This window comes from Pseudophryne corroboree, chromosome 2 (genome assembly GCF_028390025.1).
Source record: "Pseudophryne corroboree isolate aPseCor3 chromosome 2, aPseCor3.hap2, whole genome shotgun sequence".
NCBI lineage: Eukaryota > Metazoa > Chordata > Amphibia > Anura > Myobatrachidae > Pseudophryne > Pseudophryne corroboree.
The window spans coordinates 601680248-601696711 of NC_086445.1; the positions used below are offsets into that span (position 1 = coordinate 601680248).

Sequence of the window (16464 nt, forward strand, 5' to 3'; positions counted from 1 at the left end):
CATCAAGCATTGTCTGATATAAAGGGAAAAGGGGTCCAAACAAGTGATGATGTGATGATGGTTCACATACATTCACAATATTGATAATATATATCGAGTGTGCAGATACCCAACTCTTGTCTCTTCCAGTGGCTGCCTGCCCCCAGTAGTATGACAACTACTCCTTTGCTTTCTTTCATGTGTGTGTACTGAGTAATGTGTTGCTAATTGTTACCTGTGCTCTTTCTTAGTTTTTCTGTTACTGTAATGTTACGTTCCGTGTACCCTGTAGTCAGAGGCGGATTGGCCATAGGGCTTACAGGGAAGATCCCCGGTGGGCCGACGCACCCGTGGGGCCTGTTTTGTTTGAGGACATGTGGTCCTATTTATAGACAAAATGAATAAGATGCAAAATAATTTGCATATATGAAAATTACTTTGCCACTTAGCCTGTGATTGCAGATGATCTAGTGTATGCTCTGTCTGCCTGCTTGGCTGACATATAAGATTGAGTGAATAGTGATTGGGATACGGTTGGTGTAATAAGCAAGAAAATATATCTTTCTAAAGAATGATATAGTTTCCTAAATTCTAAAGGTGTATTATATAATGTGCTCATAATATTTAACTTTATTTCCTTTTAACTTCCCCCTTGATGCTGGACATGTCCACTATCTGGAAAGTCTTGGGGGGAGGGTGCTGCTGCCATGGCCCATGGCTAGACCTTACACCTCTGGTGCTGACCAAGTGGGGCCACTAGTACAAATTTTTCCAGGGCCGCTTTTTGTTCCCAATCCGCCCCTGCCTGTAGTGTTCTAATGTATGTATGTATATAATGTATGCAGTGTTCATATGTATGGCGCTGTAAAACACTTGTGGCACCCTATAAATAAAATGTAATAATAATATACTTTGCCGTAAAGAGAATTTAAGGGAAGATGATTAGATTCTTTGCGCCTCCACTCCACCAGGTGGCGCTACCCGGCCTTTACAGTAATCGCCCACTCAGGTACCTTCTAGTATCGGGCTTCCTCTCGTTTGCTGTTGAAATAAAGTGATAACCACCAGCATAAGCCGCCAAGTAAGGTGGGGAATAGTAGTAGGTCGGCGGCTGCGGAGCAGGGAGCGCAAGGTGCTGTGTCCCGAGAACATCCGCGCGCACACACATGTAACCTTAATGCTCTCATACATGCACCGGCTTCCTCCTGGCAGGCGGGTGCAGTAACCTCCGGATCATACAGTTACTTCCCATAGAGAGCAGAGGCCGGGCGGGGTGTGTGTTCCTGTCTGCCGCACACCCGGCATACGCTCGCCTTCCTGGGTGCGCTCCCGGAATGAAGCATGTACATTACACACAGGCAGCCAGCCTGCACACGTGAAGCCGTGCGGCCCGGGGTGTGCTGTGTCTTCTCTGTATGATCTAGCGCAGTATGTGCCGGGTACAGGGTGCGGGGGAGCCGGCGCTGTGCGGTGCGTGAAGCCGGTGTAGTGAGCAGTGCAGGGTACAGCATCGGGCAGGCGGGTGGTGCTCTTCTTGCTGCCATCACAATGAGAGTTTTCCCGGATCTGCCTGGGTGCAGGTGGGCGCTGTATGTCTTTCTCATCCTCTCCCTGGGACATGGGCTTTCACCTGATGCCAGTTCTGCCTCCAACTCTGCTCCCGAGGTGCATGGATTCACCCAGGATTTTATGGGGTCCCCTGGGGTCACCCCTGACCCGCACCACGCTGGTGACCATAAGAACCATTCCAGGCGCAAACTGTTCCCGGTGTTGGACCTGGATTACGGACACGTCCGCGCCCCCTTTGAGATCGCTCTTTGGATTCTCCTGGCGTGCCTGATGAAGATGGGTAAGTGGCAGCCTGTGCCTGGCACTGACGCCTATGGCATTCGTGGGCAGCCAAATAGGGAATTATTGCTGCATGGTTGAGACAGTGCAGTATTACCGGTCAGCTCTTCACCAGGGAGATTGCGATCATGTAAATATCCCACAATAGAATACACTATGGAGGCAGTTAAGTTCAGAACATGGGACCCCAGTTTTGGACAATGTAATGATGTTCTGTGGCAGTTTAGTTATGATAACACAGGGGGGTCCCATGGGCTGAACCTGAACCACCACACACTCTAAAGGTCGGTACACATGTAGCAATATAGTGAACTATGGGGCAGAATTATTAAGCCTGGTGAAGTGATAAAGGGGTCTATTCATGTAGAAAACGAAAACATAATTGCTACTTATCACTATACATCGCATCTCTTCGATGCGATGTATAGCTGTGATAAGTAGCAATTCATGTATACTCACCCTTCCGACGATGCGCTGCGGTGTCTGGGGCTCCTGCGGTGAGGTCTTCTCCAGTGGTCCCTCCTGCGATGCGCGGAGTCCAGCGGCGGGTCCCTTTGCGCATGCGCAGCTTGATGACCTCCCGGCAGGCCGCAGTGGTTGCTGGGAGGTTGGGGGGTGGAGCCAGCGCGAGGTGCCGAGCAGCGATCAGGGAAGCATTGAACTTCCCTGACGTCTCCGCACTACAGTTCAGGTTACGCCGTCCTCAGATGGCGAACCTGAACTCCATGCAGAAGCAGAGCTTTCCACACCTTCATGAATTGCACTCACCATACAAAGGTATGGTGATGCGATTCAGGCACAGAGCGGGGGTACCGCTGGAGAAGTCAGAGACTTCTCCACGGTAACCGGCTCTGTGAATTGCGGTAAGCAGAGAAAAGCCCTGTTTAACGCAAAACAGGGCTTTTCACTGCTGCATGAATAGACCCCAAAGTGGAAGGTGATAACGCACCAGCCAATCAACTCCTAATTGTCATTTTTCAAACCCATCCTGTAACATGGAAGTTAGGAGCTGATTGGCTGGTGCGTTATCACCTTCCACTTTATCACTTCACCAGGCTTAATAAATCTGCCCCTATATCACTCATTTACTCCCTCCTGACTGATATAGTTTACTATATTGCCCAGTGTGTATGCTGCCACTGACGAGCGATGCGGGTTATTAACGATCCTTGGTATGGCCGTGCATGCAGCTCAATTTGGACTCCTCGTCCAAAGCTCCATGCTCCAGCTGGCTGTGGCATGACATGACTGCAATATAATTAGTGATATCGCACAGTGTGTATGGCCCAGCCCATGAGGGGAAACACTGGGCAATGCCACTCACTGAGCACACTGCCTAGTGTGTACCCACCTTCAGACTGGACTCGTAGTTTTTATAGTTTCTATATTAGTGACCATCTTATGCAGAGGACATTTCTCAGCTGAGCCTCTTCTGTAACAGTCCATTATGTGTGCTTTTCCAGTATACAGTCACGGGTAGCACTCCTGTACAGTAGTCATAGAAATAAACAGACTTCTCAACAGAGGGTTACATTGACGTTTCATGGTTTGGACTGATTCCTGATGAAATGATCCCAATCTTGAAATGTTGAGTATAACTCTGTTAGTGGGTCTGCTTATTTTTGTGACTATTGTAGGAGTGCCATACATGATTGTGCTTATATATGTATACTAAATGTAGTAATTAAATTATATAACAATACCAGGATTGCAGTATACAGACATCCTCAGGCACTCCACTTCAATAATTACTGACTGCAAGCAGTGATAATATCAACGGTCTGGATATCCAGAAGACTGTATTAAAGTACCAAAATGTTGATGACATCACTGCTTGGAGTCAGTAATTATTGAAGTGGAGTGCCGCACCTGAGTGTGTGCATGTCTGTCTATATCCTTACAAAGAGTTAGGGCTGTAACACACTCCGGTTTTTCCCGGATGGCAAAAAGCCGGACAAACTTTGTCCGGCTTTTTGCCATCCGGGAGAAACCGGCAGAGTCTGTCACACAGGACGGCTTTGAGCCGTGTGTGATGCTGTGCGCATGCGCAGCATCAGACACGGCTTCAGAAAAAACCGTTGTGTGTGAAAGCTCCCCTTCACACACACGGTCCACTGGCTGCAAAGACAGCCCGGCGGCCGCTCGGCAGCCGGACCTTCCAGTGGTGAGACCCAGCTGCAACCCGGCAGCCGGGCCGGGGCCGTGCAGTGTGAAGGGACCCTAAGGGCTGTAACACACACTCCGGTTTTTCCCGGATGGCAAAAAGCCGGACAAACTTTGTCCGGCTTTGTGCCATCCGGGAGAAACCGGCAGTGTCTGTCACACATGACGGCTTTGAGCCGTGTGTGATGCTGTGCGCATGCGCAGCATCAGACACGGCTTCAGAAAAAACCGTTGTGTGTGAAAGCTCCCCTTCACACACATGGTTTACTGGCTCCAAAGACGGCCCGGCGGCCGCCGGACCTTCCAGTGGTGAGACCCGGCTGCAACCCGGCAGCCGGGCCGGGGCCGTGCAGTGTGAAGGGACCCTAGCCCTCACACTGTTAACTACAATGCCGGCACGGGAAAAAGCCGTCCGGCTTTTTCCCGGCCGGCAAAAGCCGGGTAGTGTGTTTTAGCCCTAAAGGATTAAATAGGGTTGGGGTTACCAAAAGGTAAAAAAGGGGAGTGGTTTTAATCTGTCAAATTCTGTTTCCATAGGTCCTAAAACCTTTTACACTCTGAAATGTCTAACCTTTGCAGAAGTTTATTGCTGATAATGGGATTGATGTTAAAAACGTTTAATTTGATACATGCATGTCCTAATTTACTGTGTTCATAAATCATTGCAAGTACTGCTTTGTACACATACTCCTTTCTTATTTCTTAAGTTGCTATTGTAAAATATTTGCTAAAGTATAGTTCTCACCTATGCTGCTTGACAAAGTATTCTGGCAACGCATGCATCCTTTTATTTCTCTAGCATCCATAAGGGATATTGGAGGAATCCAGTACGACGGGGTATAGACGGGGTCCAAAGGAGCCAGTGCACTTTAAATTTCTTCAACTGGGTGTGCTGGCTCCTCCCCTCTATGCCCCGTCCCACAGACAGTTTAGAAAAAAGTGCCCTCAGGAGAGGATGCACACTCTGTAGCTCCAGAGTTTTTTTCAGTTTATTTTAAATCTTTATTTTCGGTACGCTGTTAGGGCAACGGCATACCTGCACCGTCGGAGTTTGGGGGGGGGGGGGGGGAGAGACACACCGGCCTTGCGACGTGTCAGAGCCACTTCCCCGCTGCAGGACCACCGTCCTGAGAGCTGCTTGTACATCGGGGCACTGCGCCTTTGCGGTCACAATCGCTGCGCACCCCTAACAATAGCCTGAAGGTGACATCAGTGGTGAGCACAAACTGTGTGCCCCGCTAGGGTGGCTTCCCCGGTTCATGGTGCGCAGATCGCAAGGGTGGCATAATGGACCCTCCGGGGGGGGGGGGGACACCCACTATAGCCCCCCTGTGTACACTGGCAGCGGTGGGTAAAACTAGCACTTGGGTGATTTTTTTATACTCATGTTGAGACTTTTGGCAGTATAAAGATTACTGAAACTCCGGTGCCATTACAGGGGGCGGAGCTTCCTCGGAGTGGGACCAGTGGCGTTTTTTGCGCCTTCCTCTGCTTACAGCTGCAGCAGCAGGCACACACAGCTCCTCTAGACACTCGGGATACGCAGGAAAACTGGTACAGGGGTGTAGCAAAGGGGGAGAGCTGATATTGTACACCTGAAAAGGCCAAAACACTGGTTTCACCGTGATATATCAGCTTGCATCCTTACTGGGGCTGTTTCGCTTGGGTGTGGTGTTCCCTCCTCTCTGTCTCCCTCTCGCATACATTAAGGTTAGGCTTGCTGTTGTATGACTTGTGTATGTAAGTGCTGTTTACTGTAAACATGCTAAAACACCAATTATGCAGTGTATGTCACAGCAGATTCTCTCCTACTACGTCTAGTTCACGATCATGTGTACAATGTAGTCAGTCCTCACAGCTCGGTGAGGGGACTGAGGAGGGAGGGTCAGGAGTAGGGGTGGGAAAATACGGCCCGCGGGCCGGATTCGGCAATGACCCAATCCGGCCCGCTGCCCACCAGTGCGCAACAACAACCGGCTCAGACGCTTGTCATTACGCTGTAGTACCTGCACGCCACCGGAGCTGCTGAGGAGATCCTAGTCGCGTCACGTAACGCATCACAGGAGGAGCCTGGAGGCATCCAGTATCCACTCACCCCCAGCGCTGTCTGTCAGCAGCATTCACCAAATTCCTGGCTGTGGTGTGTGTGGACCACCTGACCTGGATGATAAAATAATGGGGGGAGGGGGTGATAGCATATGTATATGGAAGAGGGATGATAGTGTTCACTCTAGGATTTTTTTAGGGCAGGGTGCTGATAACAGGGAGGGCACATTTTATATTTGGGAGGGCATATTTTGAAGTTAGAAGGGCAAAATTAGGTACATACTATAATGCTTGGTGCTCTCATTCCAACAGGTTAAAGCATGGACAGTGCGTGCCGGAGGCGCGCAGCAAAAATGTAGGGGCGTTGTTTCGTGGGGAAGGGGCGTGGCCGCATAATAGTGGCAATTCACATTACACCACACAGTAATGCACCTAATACACATTGCACCAGGTAGAACCTCCTATACACACTGCGACAGGTAGAGAACGTTATACATATTGCGCCAGATAGAGCACGTTGTACACGCTGCCCCAGGGAGAGAGCGCACGTTGTACACGCTGCCCCAGGGAGAGAGCGCGCGTTGTACACGCTGCCCCAGGGAGAGAGCGCGCGTTGTACACGCTGCCCCAGGGAGAGAGGAGAGGACGGGCAGATGCAGAGCAGCACTCACCATTGCGGAGGAGGGCGCTGTGCCGGGTCAGCGGGTCCAGTCTCTTGATGCTGACGGCGGAGCCCAGGTCGGCGTGGTGAGGGGGAATGGCCGTGGTCACGCAGCTCCGTGGTGAGGGGGAATTTCAAACCATGCTGGAGGACTGGCGGGAGACACCGCAGGCTCTGATTGGCTGCTCCTCCCCGCTGACCCTGTCTCCACCTTCAACTGAGAGCTATCAGCGCGGCGGGGGGAGGAGAAACAGTGCGGCGGGGGGAGAAGTGACAGCGCTGGCGCGGGGAGAAGGCAGTCCTTTGGTGATTAGCAGGGCGGGCACAAATGGGCAGGGAGCTTTCTGTCACTCAGAAAAGGGGCAGGGCGCAGCGCCCTACGAAAGAAGCTTAGAGTGAACACTAGATGACAGGTGTATAGTGTTCTATTCAGGGATGGTGGGGGATGATGACAGGTGTAAATTGTAGTGAGTGTTATATGCACTGGGGGGGGGTGATGATAGGTGTTTAGTGTTATATGCACTGGGGGGGTGATAGATATATCTGTATTTATACAATATATTTTTGTGCGGCTCTCGAATAGTCACTGGAAAGTGTTAAGTGGCCCCCCAGCTGAAATAATTGCCCACCCCTGGTCAAGAGCTTTCCTGGCTAGGTGCCATAAAAAACATGTCCGATATGTCATCTCGGCTCACTGCTAATGCTCAAAAAAACTCAACAATTGCAGCAGGCTGTTGCAGACCTGGCTGCAAGGGCAGAGCAGTCTCCCCTCTCTAAATCAGGACCACAAAAACGTGGGTTGCTTGCTTTACACTAAGATTCAGATGAGGAAATACTAGATGAGGGGGAGGAATTGGAACCTGTTACTGGTGATTCCCCTTCTGCACAGGGTATAGAACCCTTCATTTTAGCAATACGGGACGTGTTAAAACGCCCTCTAGAAGACACTGCGACACAGCAGTCCTTTTTTTTTTTTTTTCACACAGAACAAGCCCAGTGTCCCTTTCCCTGATTCTGCAGAGTTAGATTACCTATTTAAGTTAACCTGGAAAAATCCAGATAAAAAATACCAAGTGTCCAAACGGTTTTTGCACACTTTCCCACTTGCTTCTAAAGGCAAAAAATTCTGAGAAGAACCCCCGGCTGTAGATGTATCAGTCTTGCGCCTCTCCAAAAAGGTGGTACTGCTGGACCTGGGCTCTTTCACCATGAAAGACCCTAGGGATAGGAAGATAGAGACTACACTGAAATCTATCTACATAGCAGCGGCTATGTCTCAGACCGGTCATAGCAGGTTCATGCCATTCATACCTGGGCTAATCAGATTCAGGAGGGCCTCCCGGGGGATATGCCCCTGTTCACTAAAGTGACTCTTCTGAAGCACGTTCAGGACACTGCACGTGTCCTGTGTGACTCTCTCAAGGAGATGGGCAATATTAATGCTAGGACCACTGCTATGGCAGTGTCGGTGCTCAGGGCTTTGTGGTTGCATCAGTGGATAGCGGACACAAAATCTAAGCTCAGTGTTGATTCTCTCCGCTTTTCGGGGGAATGTTTCTTCAAGGTTGATTTGGATATGTGGATTTCTAAAGTTACTATGGGGAAATCCACGTTTCTCCCTTCTGGGGCCCCACTGGCTAGGCATTCCTATCCGGGGCCGTCTACCCAGTCCTTTCAGTATAACAGATTTAGATCTTGGGGCCAGAGGTGCCTACAACGCGGCTAGAGGCACCAGAGGTAAGACCAGAAAACCAGCGATCGCCATTTCTCAGAAGAGCATCGGTGCGGCTTCCACTAAGTCCCTCAACATGACTGTGCCCACCCACCCCAAGGGGATCTCGAGGTGGGAGCTCGGCCGCATCACTTCATCCACATCTGGAAAAATGCCTGCCAGGATACCTGGGTTAAGGACTTCATTTCTCAGGGCTACAAACTGGAGTTCGACAGTGCTCCTCCCCAACGATTTTTAAAATCAAGCTTACCAGCTTTGGAGGATGCCGCTGCAACAACTCCAACCTGTTCGTGGTACCGAAACCGGACGGTTCGATAAGGCCCATTTTGAATCTAAAATCCTTGAACCCTTACCTAAAGGTTTTCAAGATGGAATCCTTGCGAGCGGTGATTGCGGGTCTGGAAGAACTGGAGTTCATGGTCTCCCTCGATATCAAAGACTCCTATCTCCATATCCCAATTTGGCCACCGATGAGGCTTACCTGAGGTTTGACCTGCTGAACGATCACTACGAGTTCCAGGCGCTACCCTTCGGCCTGTCCACGGCTCTGAGGGTGCTCACGAAGGTGATGGCGGAGATGATGTTCCAACTCCGGGTCCAGGGGGTCAATGTTGTCCCTTACCTGGACAATCTTCTGATTTAAAAGCAAGATCCAGGGAGCTTTTATTGCTCCATATCGACCGCACCTTACATCTTCTGTCAGACCATGGGTGGATGCTCAATTTACAGAAGTCCCACCTGGAGCCAACTCAGAGGCTCCTGTTCCTGGGGATGTTGCTGGATACTGTGGCCCAGAAGGTGTTCCTACCAGAGGACAAGGCCGGAGATGGTCCGCATGGTGCTCTGACCTACTCAAGTGTCCATCCATCTTTGCATAAGATTGTTGGGAAAAATGGTCACCTCATACGAGGCGATCCAATATGGGAGGTTCCATGCCAGAACATTTCAACTGGACCTCCTGAGCAAGTGGTCCAGATCACATCTACAAATGCATCGGTAAATTCGGCTGTCGCCTCAGGCCAGGATTTCACTCCTGTGGTGGCTACAGTCCTCCAATCTACTGGAAGGCCTGAGTTTCGAGATTCAGGATTGGACCCTTCTCACGACAGATGCGAGTCTACGAGGATGAGGAGCTGTCACCCAAGGGGCGCAGTTCCAGGGCAGCTGGTCAGCCCACGAAAGCCTTCTTTCCGATTAATATTCTGGAACTTCGGGTGATCTACAATGCTCTACTTCAGGCCTCTCCTCTGCTCAAGGATCACGCAATCCAGGTTCAGTCTGATACGATATATGTCACTGCTGTAGCGTTGTCCATCGACAAGGAGGGACAAAAAGCAGAGCTTGCATACAAGAGGTGTCAAGGATACTCCTCTGGGCAAAAAGAAATGCAAGAGCAATGTCCGCAATGTTCATTCCGGGAGTAGACAACTGGGAAGTGGACTTCCTGACTCGTCAGGAGAGTGGGGGCTTCACCATCAGGTGTTTTTAGCAAATCATCAACCGGTGGGGCTGCCCACAGATAGACATGATGGCTTCTCGACTCAACAAGGAGCTTCGCTGGTATTGCTCTCAATCCAGGGACCTTCAGGCGAGGACAGTAGATGTACTGACGTCGCCTTGGCCTTATCGGCTGGTTTACCTGTTTCCTCCGATTCCATTGCTCCCAAGGTTGCTCAAGCGAATCTGGAATCGGAGTCCAGGCACTTCTAATGCCCTGGATTGGCCTCGGAGGGCATGGTGCATGAATCTTCTGCACATGTCCATCAAAGACCCTTGACCTCTACCACTGAGAAGAGGTCTTCAACAAGGACCGTTCGTATACCCGGACTTATAGCGACTTCGTTTGGCGATTGATCGGAACATCCTAGCTCACAAGGGCCTTTACAAAAATGTTATTGCTACCGTGGTTCATGCCAGGAAACCTGTGACGTCAAAACACTATGCTAATATCTGGAGGAGATATCTCTTGGTGCGAGGAACGCATGTATCTGCCTGCGGAGTTTCACTTTGGACGTTTCCTGCAAGCTGGTGTGGATAAGGGCTTACGTCTGGGTTCCATTAAGGTCCAGATTTCAGCCCCCTCAGTTTTCTTCCAGAAGAAATTGGGGTATTGCCAGAAGTTCAGACCTTCTTGCAGGGGGTGCTTCACATTCAACCCCCTTTTTGTGCCACCCACGGCACCCTGGTATTTGAATGTCGTGTTTGGAATTTCTACAGTCCTGGTTTGAACCTCTGACGGTGGAAGACTGTGATGTTATTGGCCCTGGCTTCTGCTAGGCATGTCTCAGAATTGGGGGCCTTATCGTGTAAAATCCTTTACTTGGTCTTTTATGAGGACAGAGCAGAGCTCAGGACTAGGCAGCAGTTCGTGACTAAGGTTGTCTCTGCGTTCCACTTGAATCAGCCTATTGTGGTTCCGTCAAGTTCTGACACTTCTGCTCCTCTGGAGGCATTGGATGCTGTGTGAGCCTTGAAGATCTATGTCAAGAGAACGTCTCGGGGGTGGGGTGGGGGGGCGTGGCCTGGCACAGCATGGAGTAAGCAGCAGGCTGCTGTAGCTCCCTATTCTTCATCCTTGAACCCATCCTTAACCCCGGTGTTTTTGGAATTCACACTCATCTGCTGCTGTGTGAACCTCTCCTGCACCCCCTGAGACGTCTGGCGCCGCTGTGCGCCTTGTATCTGCAGAGATTTGGACATTGTGGAGGGACCTCCCCGGCTCGCAGCAGCGCCTTCTGCCCTGCTTGTGACCTCTCCCTGCACAAGGTACTCTCCCCTCCCCTCTCTGTGGTGCTGGGACACATGCTCCATTATTAACTGCTGCTGGCAATTACAGAGGCCTGCTGCTTCCCACCCAGTGTGCTGCAGTATATATGTTTATGCCTGGGCCCTGCATTGGGCTGGTTGCCTGAGTCTCTCTCAACATATTTGGATTACAATTCTGATGTGCTGCACTGCCTTCTATGAATACTGACTGTGCCCTGTTTATCTTGGATCCTGTTTGATCACACTCAGGGGTGCATTTTGTGTTTCTTAATTCCCTGAAGCAGCTACTGTACTCCAAGCTTCACTATATAAGACTTTGCCACTCTCTTTGTGCTTATTTACTCTTTTTTTCCTAGAGCTATTATTCCTCCTGCAGTAGTATGGGAAAAACCGGCAATGCTGCTGCCACTGCTGCGCGCTTGGAAAGATTTGCTAGAAATCCATGCGGGCCGACACCCCCGCGTACCCAGGCTACACCGCCTCACTCACCGCAGCACGCTTCGGAGGAAACCTCTGTTACTGATGTTATGCAATCCACACAGCAAATTCTGCAAGCCTTCAATACGTCTGAGACGAGGGTAATGGACAAGATCGGCCAGGTTCAGGCTGATACCTCAATTATTCGTCATGACATGCAAAGGCTGCGTGAGCGTGTGGGGGGTGTAGAGCAACGTGTCGCTGACATTGAAGATGTGACTGCACCACTCAAGGATAGTGTCGCTGATCTTTCATCCCAGATGGCTGCTATTAAAACCAAGTTGTCGGATATGGAGGGCCGCTTACGAAGAAATAACGTACGCTTTGTGGAGCTGCCTGAGCGAGCTGAAGGTACACATCCAGAAAAATTCTTGGAGGACTGGCTACTCAGTGTGTTTAAAAAAGATGATTTTAGTACGCAATTCGCGGTGGAGCGCGCACGTCGTTTACCCTTTCAGGCCCCCCCTCCCGGTGCGCCAGCGCGCACCTTTATTGCCCGCATGCTCCACTTCAAGGATCGGGATGCCATTCTCCGCCTGGCCAGGTTGCACAGTCCGTTGCAGTTTGATAACCACTCTGTGTCTGTTTTCCCTGACTTTGCTATGGACGTACAGAAATCCAGGTCCCAATTTCTTCAGGTCAAACGAAAGCTGAGGGACAGGCAGATTCAGTATTCAATGCTGTTCCCTGCCAGACTGCGGGTGATATATGAGGGCTCTACCCATTTCTTCAACTCTCCGAGAGAGGCCGAGGCTTGGCTGGATCAGCACCTCGCTGAATGGAGCTCCTATTGTACCGCCAGTTTATTCTGTGGGTTTTTTTCTCTCTCAGGTTTTTCTTCTTTTTTTTTTTTTTTTCATTATGTGAGAGTTCATATGGTTGACTATTGTATGTGAAGGTTTATTTGTATGTCTTTTTACCGGGGGCCACTCTCCTTTACAGGGAGCCCTTGCTGTGATATAGTAGTTGGGGGGGTGTACTCCTAACTGTTCCCTTTTTACGACCTTTACTATTTAGTTTTTTTTTTAGTTTAGGTAACGGGAAGTTTGGTTGGGGATATAGGTATATCTAGGTTCCTGATTGATGTACAGGGTGGGGGGTGGTTGGGTTGTTGCTGGTTTATTGTTTTTTTTGCTTAAATATTGGTATTTTTTGTTATGGTCAAGTACTGCTGGTGATTTAAGGCTGCAATGTATCGTTATAGTCATGGTGGATGTGTTCTGGCATCCTTGTTTCTCGATTGCTCCGAACTTTTTCTCTTCCTCTATTTTGCGTATTTGTACGCCTGCTGCTCTGATCTACATGTGCTCTGATGAGGTATTCTCTGTCATTGTGTCATTTCACCTTTTCTCTTCTTTTCTCCTGTTTTCCAGTCTAACGTCTTTCAATGTTGGTAGCATCTGAGGGGCTTCACCTACTCGGCTGGAACGTGAGGGGCCTTAACAATAAAATAAAGAGAGCATTGGTCCTGTCGCAAGCTAAAAAATATAAGGCGGATATTATTTGCTTTTCGGAGACTCATTTGGTTGGTGTTAAGACGATGGCCCTGAAAAAACCGTGGGTGGGATGGCTGTTTCATTCTACCTTTTCACAAAATGCCAGGAGGGTCTCTGTACTTATCAGAAAATCTGTAAATTTTCATTTAGATCATAGTCAGGTGGATCAGTATGGTTACTTTGTTTTTCTTAGAGCCTTCGTTAACTCCACCCTTCTACATATTCTTGCAGTATATGTCTTCCCCCCCCCCCCCCTTACAATAATGATGTTTGCGACAAGCTATGTCGTTTGTTGCATTGTCACCATCTACTCCCACCATCTGTATTGGTGACTATAATAGTGTAATGGACTTATTCTTAGATAGGTGGAGAGAGAGCACCCATACTGTTCTATCATTTCCTTCTCCTACCCCCTTCTCTAATTTAACTACTGAATTGGGATTAATTGATATTTGGAGGGTCCAGTTTCCCCATTAGAGCCAATACTCCTGCTATTCGGCTACTTTTAATACATTCTCCCGTATTGACCTGGCCCTCATATCACCAGATTTGACCCCTAAGGTAACTCAGATTAAATACTTACCCAGAGGGATTTCCGACCATTCACCTGTCTTATTGGTCTTAGATCCTTTGTCTCCCCAGGGGGTCTTGTTTTGGAAACTTAACCCATTCTGGCTGTCCTTAATGGGTGATGGAGCTGATTTACTTGCTGACTGGCGAGACTTCCAGGATTTTAACGCCTCCTGCCCTACCCCTACTGTTAAGCATGATGCATTTAAAGCCTCTATCCGTGGCTCCCTTATTAAAAGGGTGCTGCTATGGGAAGAGGAATCCCGCCTTGAAAAAATTTGTTGTCAATTAGAAGCTGACTATATTTTGCACAAGTCCCCCTCCTTGCATGCTAGCTGGGAGATGGCCAGACGGGAGTGGACGACGTTTCTTTTAGATAAATCCAAGCGTCGGTTATTGTTCTCCAAGCATTCTCTATACTCACAGGCGGAGATTGGGGGTAGTTATCTCGCCTTCCTATCTAGGGAAGAGAGGGGTAGTATTTCTGTCCAACAGGTGTGTGATCCCCAGGGTGTTATGAAGTACTCGTGCCCTGATATTACTGAAGCATTTCTTGATTACTACTCTTCGCTGTATGGGTCTAAAGTGTCTTATACAATGGATCAACTTAGAGACTATCTCTCCCATATACAATTGCCCCAACCGTCTCCGGAATCTGTTTAATATTTGGATTCGCCATTCACCACTGAGGAATTAGATGCTGCTATAGCATCATTCCCCAATAATAAGGCTCCCGGATGTGACGGAATACCCATTGAATTGTACAAACGCTTTAAAGAATTCTATACCCCTTCTTTGGTTGAACTATTTAACACTTTGTTTGACTATGGTTCTTTGCCCCCCTCGATGTCTGAGGCTATAATAGTAATTCTTAAGCCGGGTAAGGACCCCACCTCCCCGGACTCCTATCGCCCTATCTCCCTATTATCTACAGATGTAAAAATTTTGGCTAAAATTTTAGCTGTTCGTTTAAATAAAGTTGTTACATCTATTGTCCACTGTGACCAAACGGGTTTTATGCCAGGGAAGCCTACGGTACAGAACCTCCGAAGACTCTTTTGCCATCTGCAGAGAGGGGGGATAGGTCCGAGGCTGGGGCAGTGGTGGTGTCCCTGGATGCTGCCAAGGCCTTTGACTCGGTAGAATGGGGGTTCCTGTGGGAAGTGCTTCATAAATTTGCGTTCGGTCCTAAATTTGTTCGGTGGGTCCAGTTGCTCTATTCTTCCCCGGCTGCTCGTGTTTCAGTCAATGGTCATGTGTCACGACCCTTTTCACTGGAGAGGGGTACGAGGCAGGTCTGCCCACTCTCTCCGGCCCTCTTTGCCCTTGCCATTGAACCGCTAGCTAGTTGCATACGTATGTCCCCGGACATTGTAGGCATTAAGGTTGGGAGCCATGTTGATACTATCGCACTATATGCTGACGATATGCTTTTATTTCTTAAAGATTCTGAGAATTCGTTACTCACTATGTTGTAGTTGTTAATCATTTTGGAACTTATTCTGGTTTACAGATACATTGGAACAAGTCCAATATCTACCCCATATCTGGTGTTCTCCCTGATGTGACGGACTCCTCTTGCCCGCTGCAGTGGACCCTCCAGTTTAAATATTTGGGGATTTGGATCTCTCCTTGTCCGCAGGACTATGTTGCGTTAAATGTGGAGCCTGTAACACGTAATTTTAAAAAGAAGGCTCACCTGTGGAAGAAGCTTCCTGTCACTGTGATGGGCCGTATTGATTTATTTAAAATGTCTATCCAACCCAGGTATCTGTATGTGCTGCAACATTCTCCTGTGTACATACCTAAAGTTTTTTCCTCTATTGACAGCGTAATGAACTCTTTTGTTTGGGGAGGCGGGGCGCCTAGGGTGGCTATGAAGGCCCTGGTTAAGTCCAAGTTAGATGGAGGACTTGGCCGCTCTAATTTGAGACTATACTACTTGGCCTCTCAGCTGGTTTACCTTTCTTGTTGGCTCCTGGATGCAGGTGGGGACACATTGTTGTGGTTCTATGCCGAGTGGGTGGAGTCTCCTCTCTCTCTACTTCATTTTTGCTATCTGGCTCTACTCTCTGGTCTTCCCCCTATTCTTAGACAGGCTCTTCTGGTCTGGCGATTGGCGCACACCTTTTTTGACTGGCAAGACATTGATACTGATACACCCCTGTGGTTTAATGCCTCTTATAGGGAGCTACTGCCCCTATCCTCGAATACTTTATGGTGGCGGATGGGAGTTACAACATTTGCTCAGCTTTATGATAATGGTATTCTTAAATCATTTGAGCGGCTACGTGGCGACTATGCTGTTGCTAATACTGCTTTTTTTCACTACCTCCAGCTACGTCATGCACTGCAGGCGCAGCTGGGTACGGCCCCCTTAACTATATCGGTGTCTCCAGTCAAGAAATTGCTCCTTCGTTGGGGTCCAGGGGACACATATCTCTGATTTATGCCACATTGAATGTGCAGGTTCATTCTCATCTGTTTGACCCCTTGAAACTTAAATGGGAAGGTAATATTGGCGATCTCTCCAATGAACAATGGATACAGATTTTGGGATCCATTCGTTATACCACCCCGTGTGTTCAATATCAGCAGGTATATTTTTATACCTTACATAGAACATATCGTACCCCAGTAATGTTGTATAGTGCACATCTTCGCTCTGATACCTGCCGTCCGAAGTGCAATGGGGGAGGGTGCTGGCTTTTGGCACCTATGGTCAT

At 49.0% G+C, this 16464-nt stretch overlaps 1 protein-coding gene across 1 annotated transcript in view; it reads left to right on the forward strand.

Annotated features, from left to right (window-relative positions):
• The first annotated feature begins 1026 nt into the window (after nt 1–1026).
• Nucleotides 1027–16464, forward strand: part of SLC9A1 (solute carrier family 9 member A1) — a 148691-nt gene continuing 133253 nt past the window's right edge. The window contains exon 1 of the mRNA XM_063954704.1: nt 1027–1828. Within this exon, the coding sequence (XP_063810774.1) occupies nt 1528–1828 (301 nt within the window). The 5' untranslated portion in view covers nt 1027–1527. The remainder of the gene's footprint in view (nt 1829–16464) is intronic.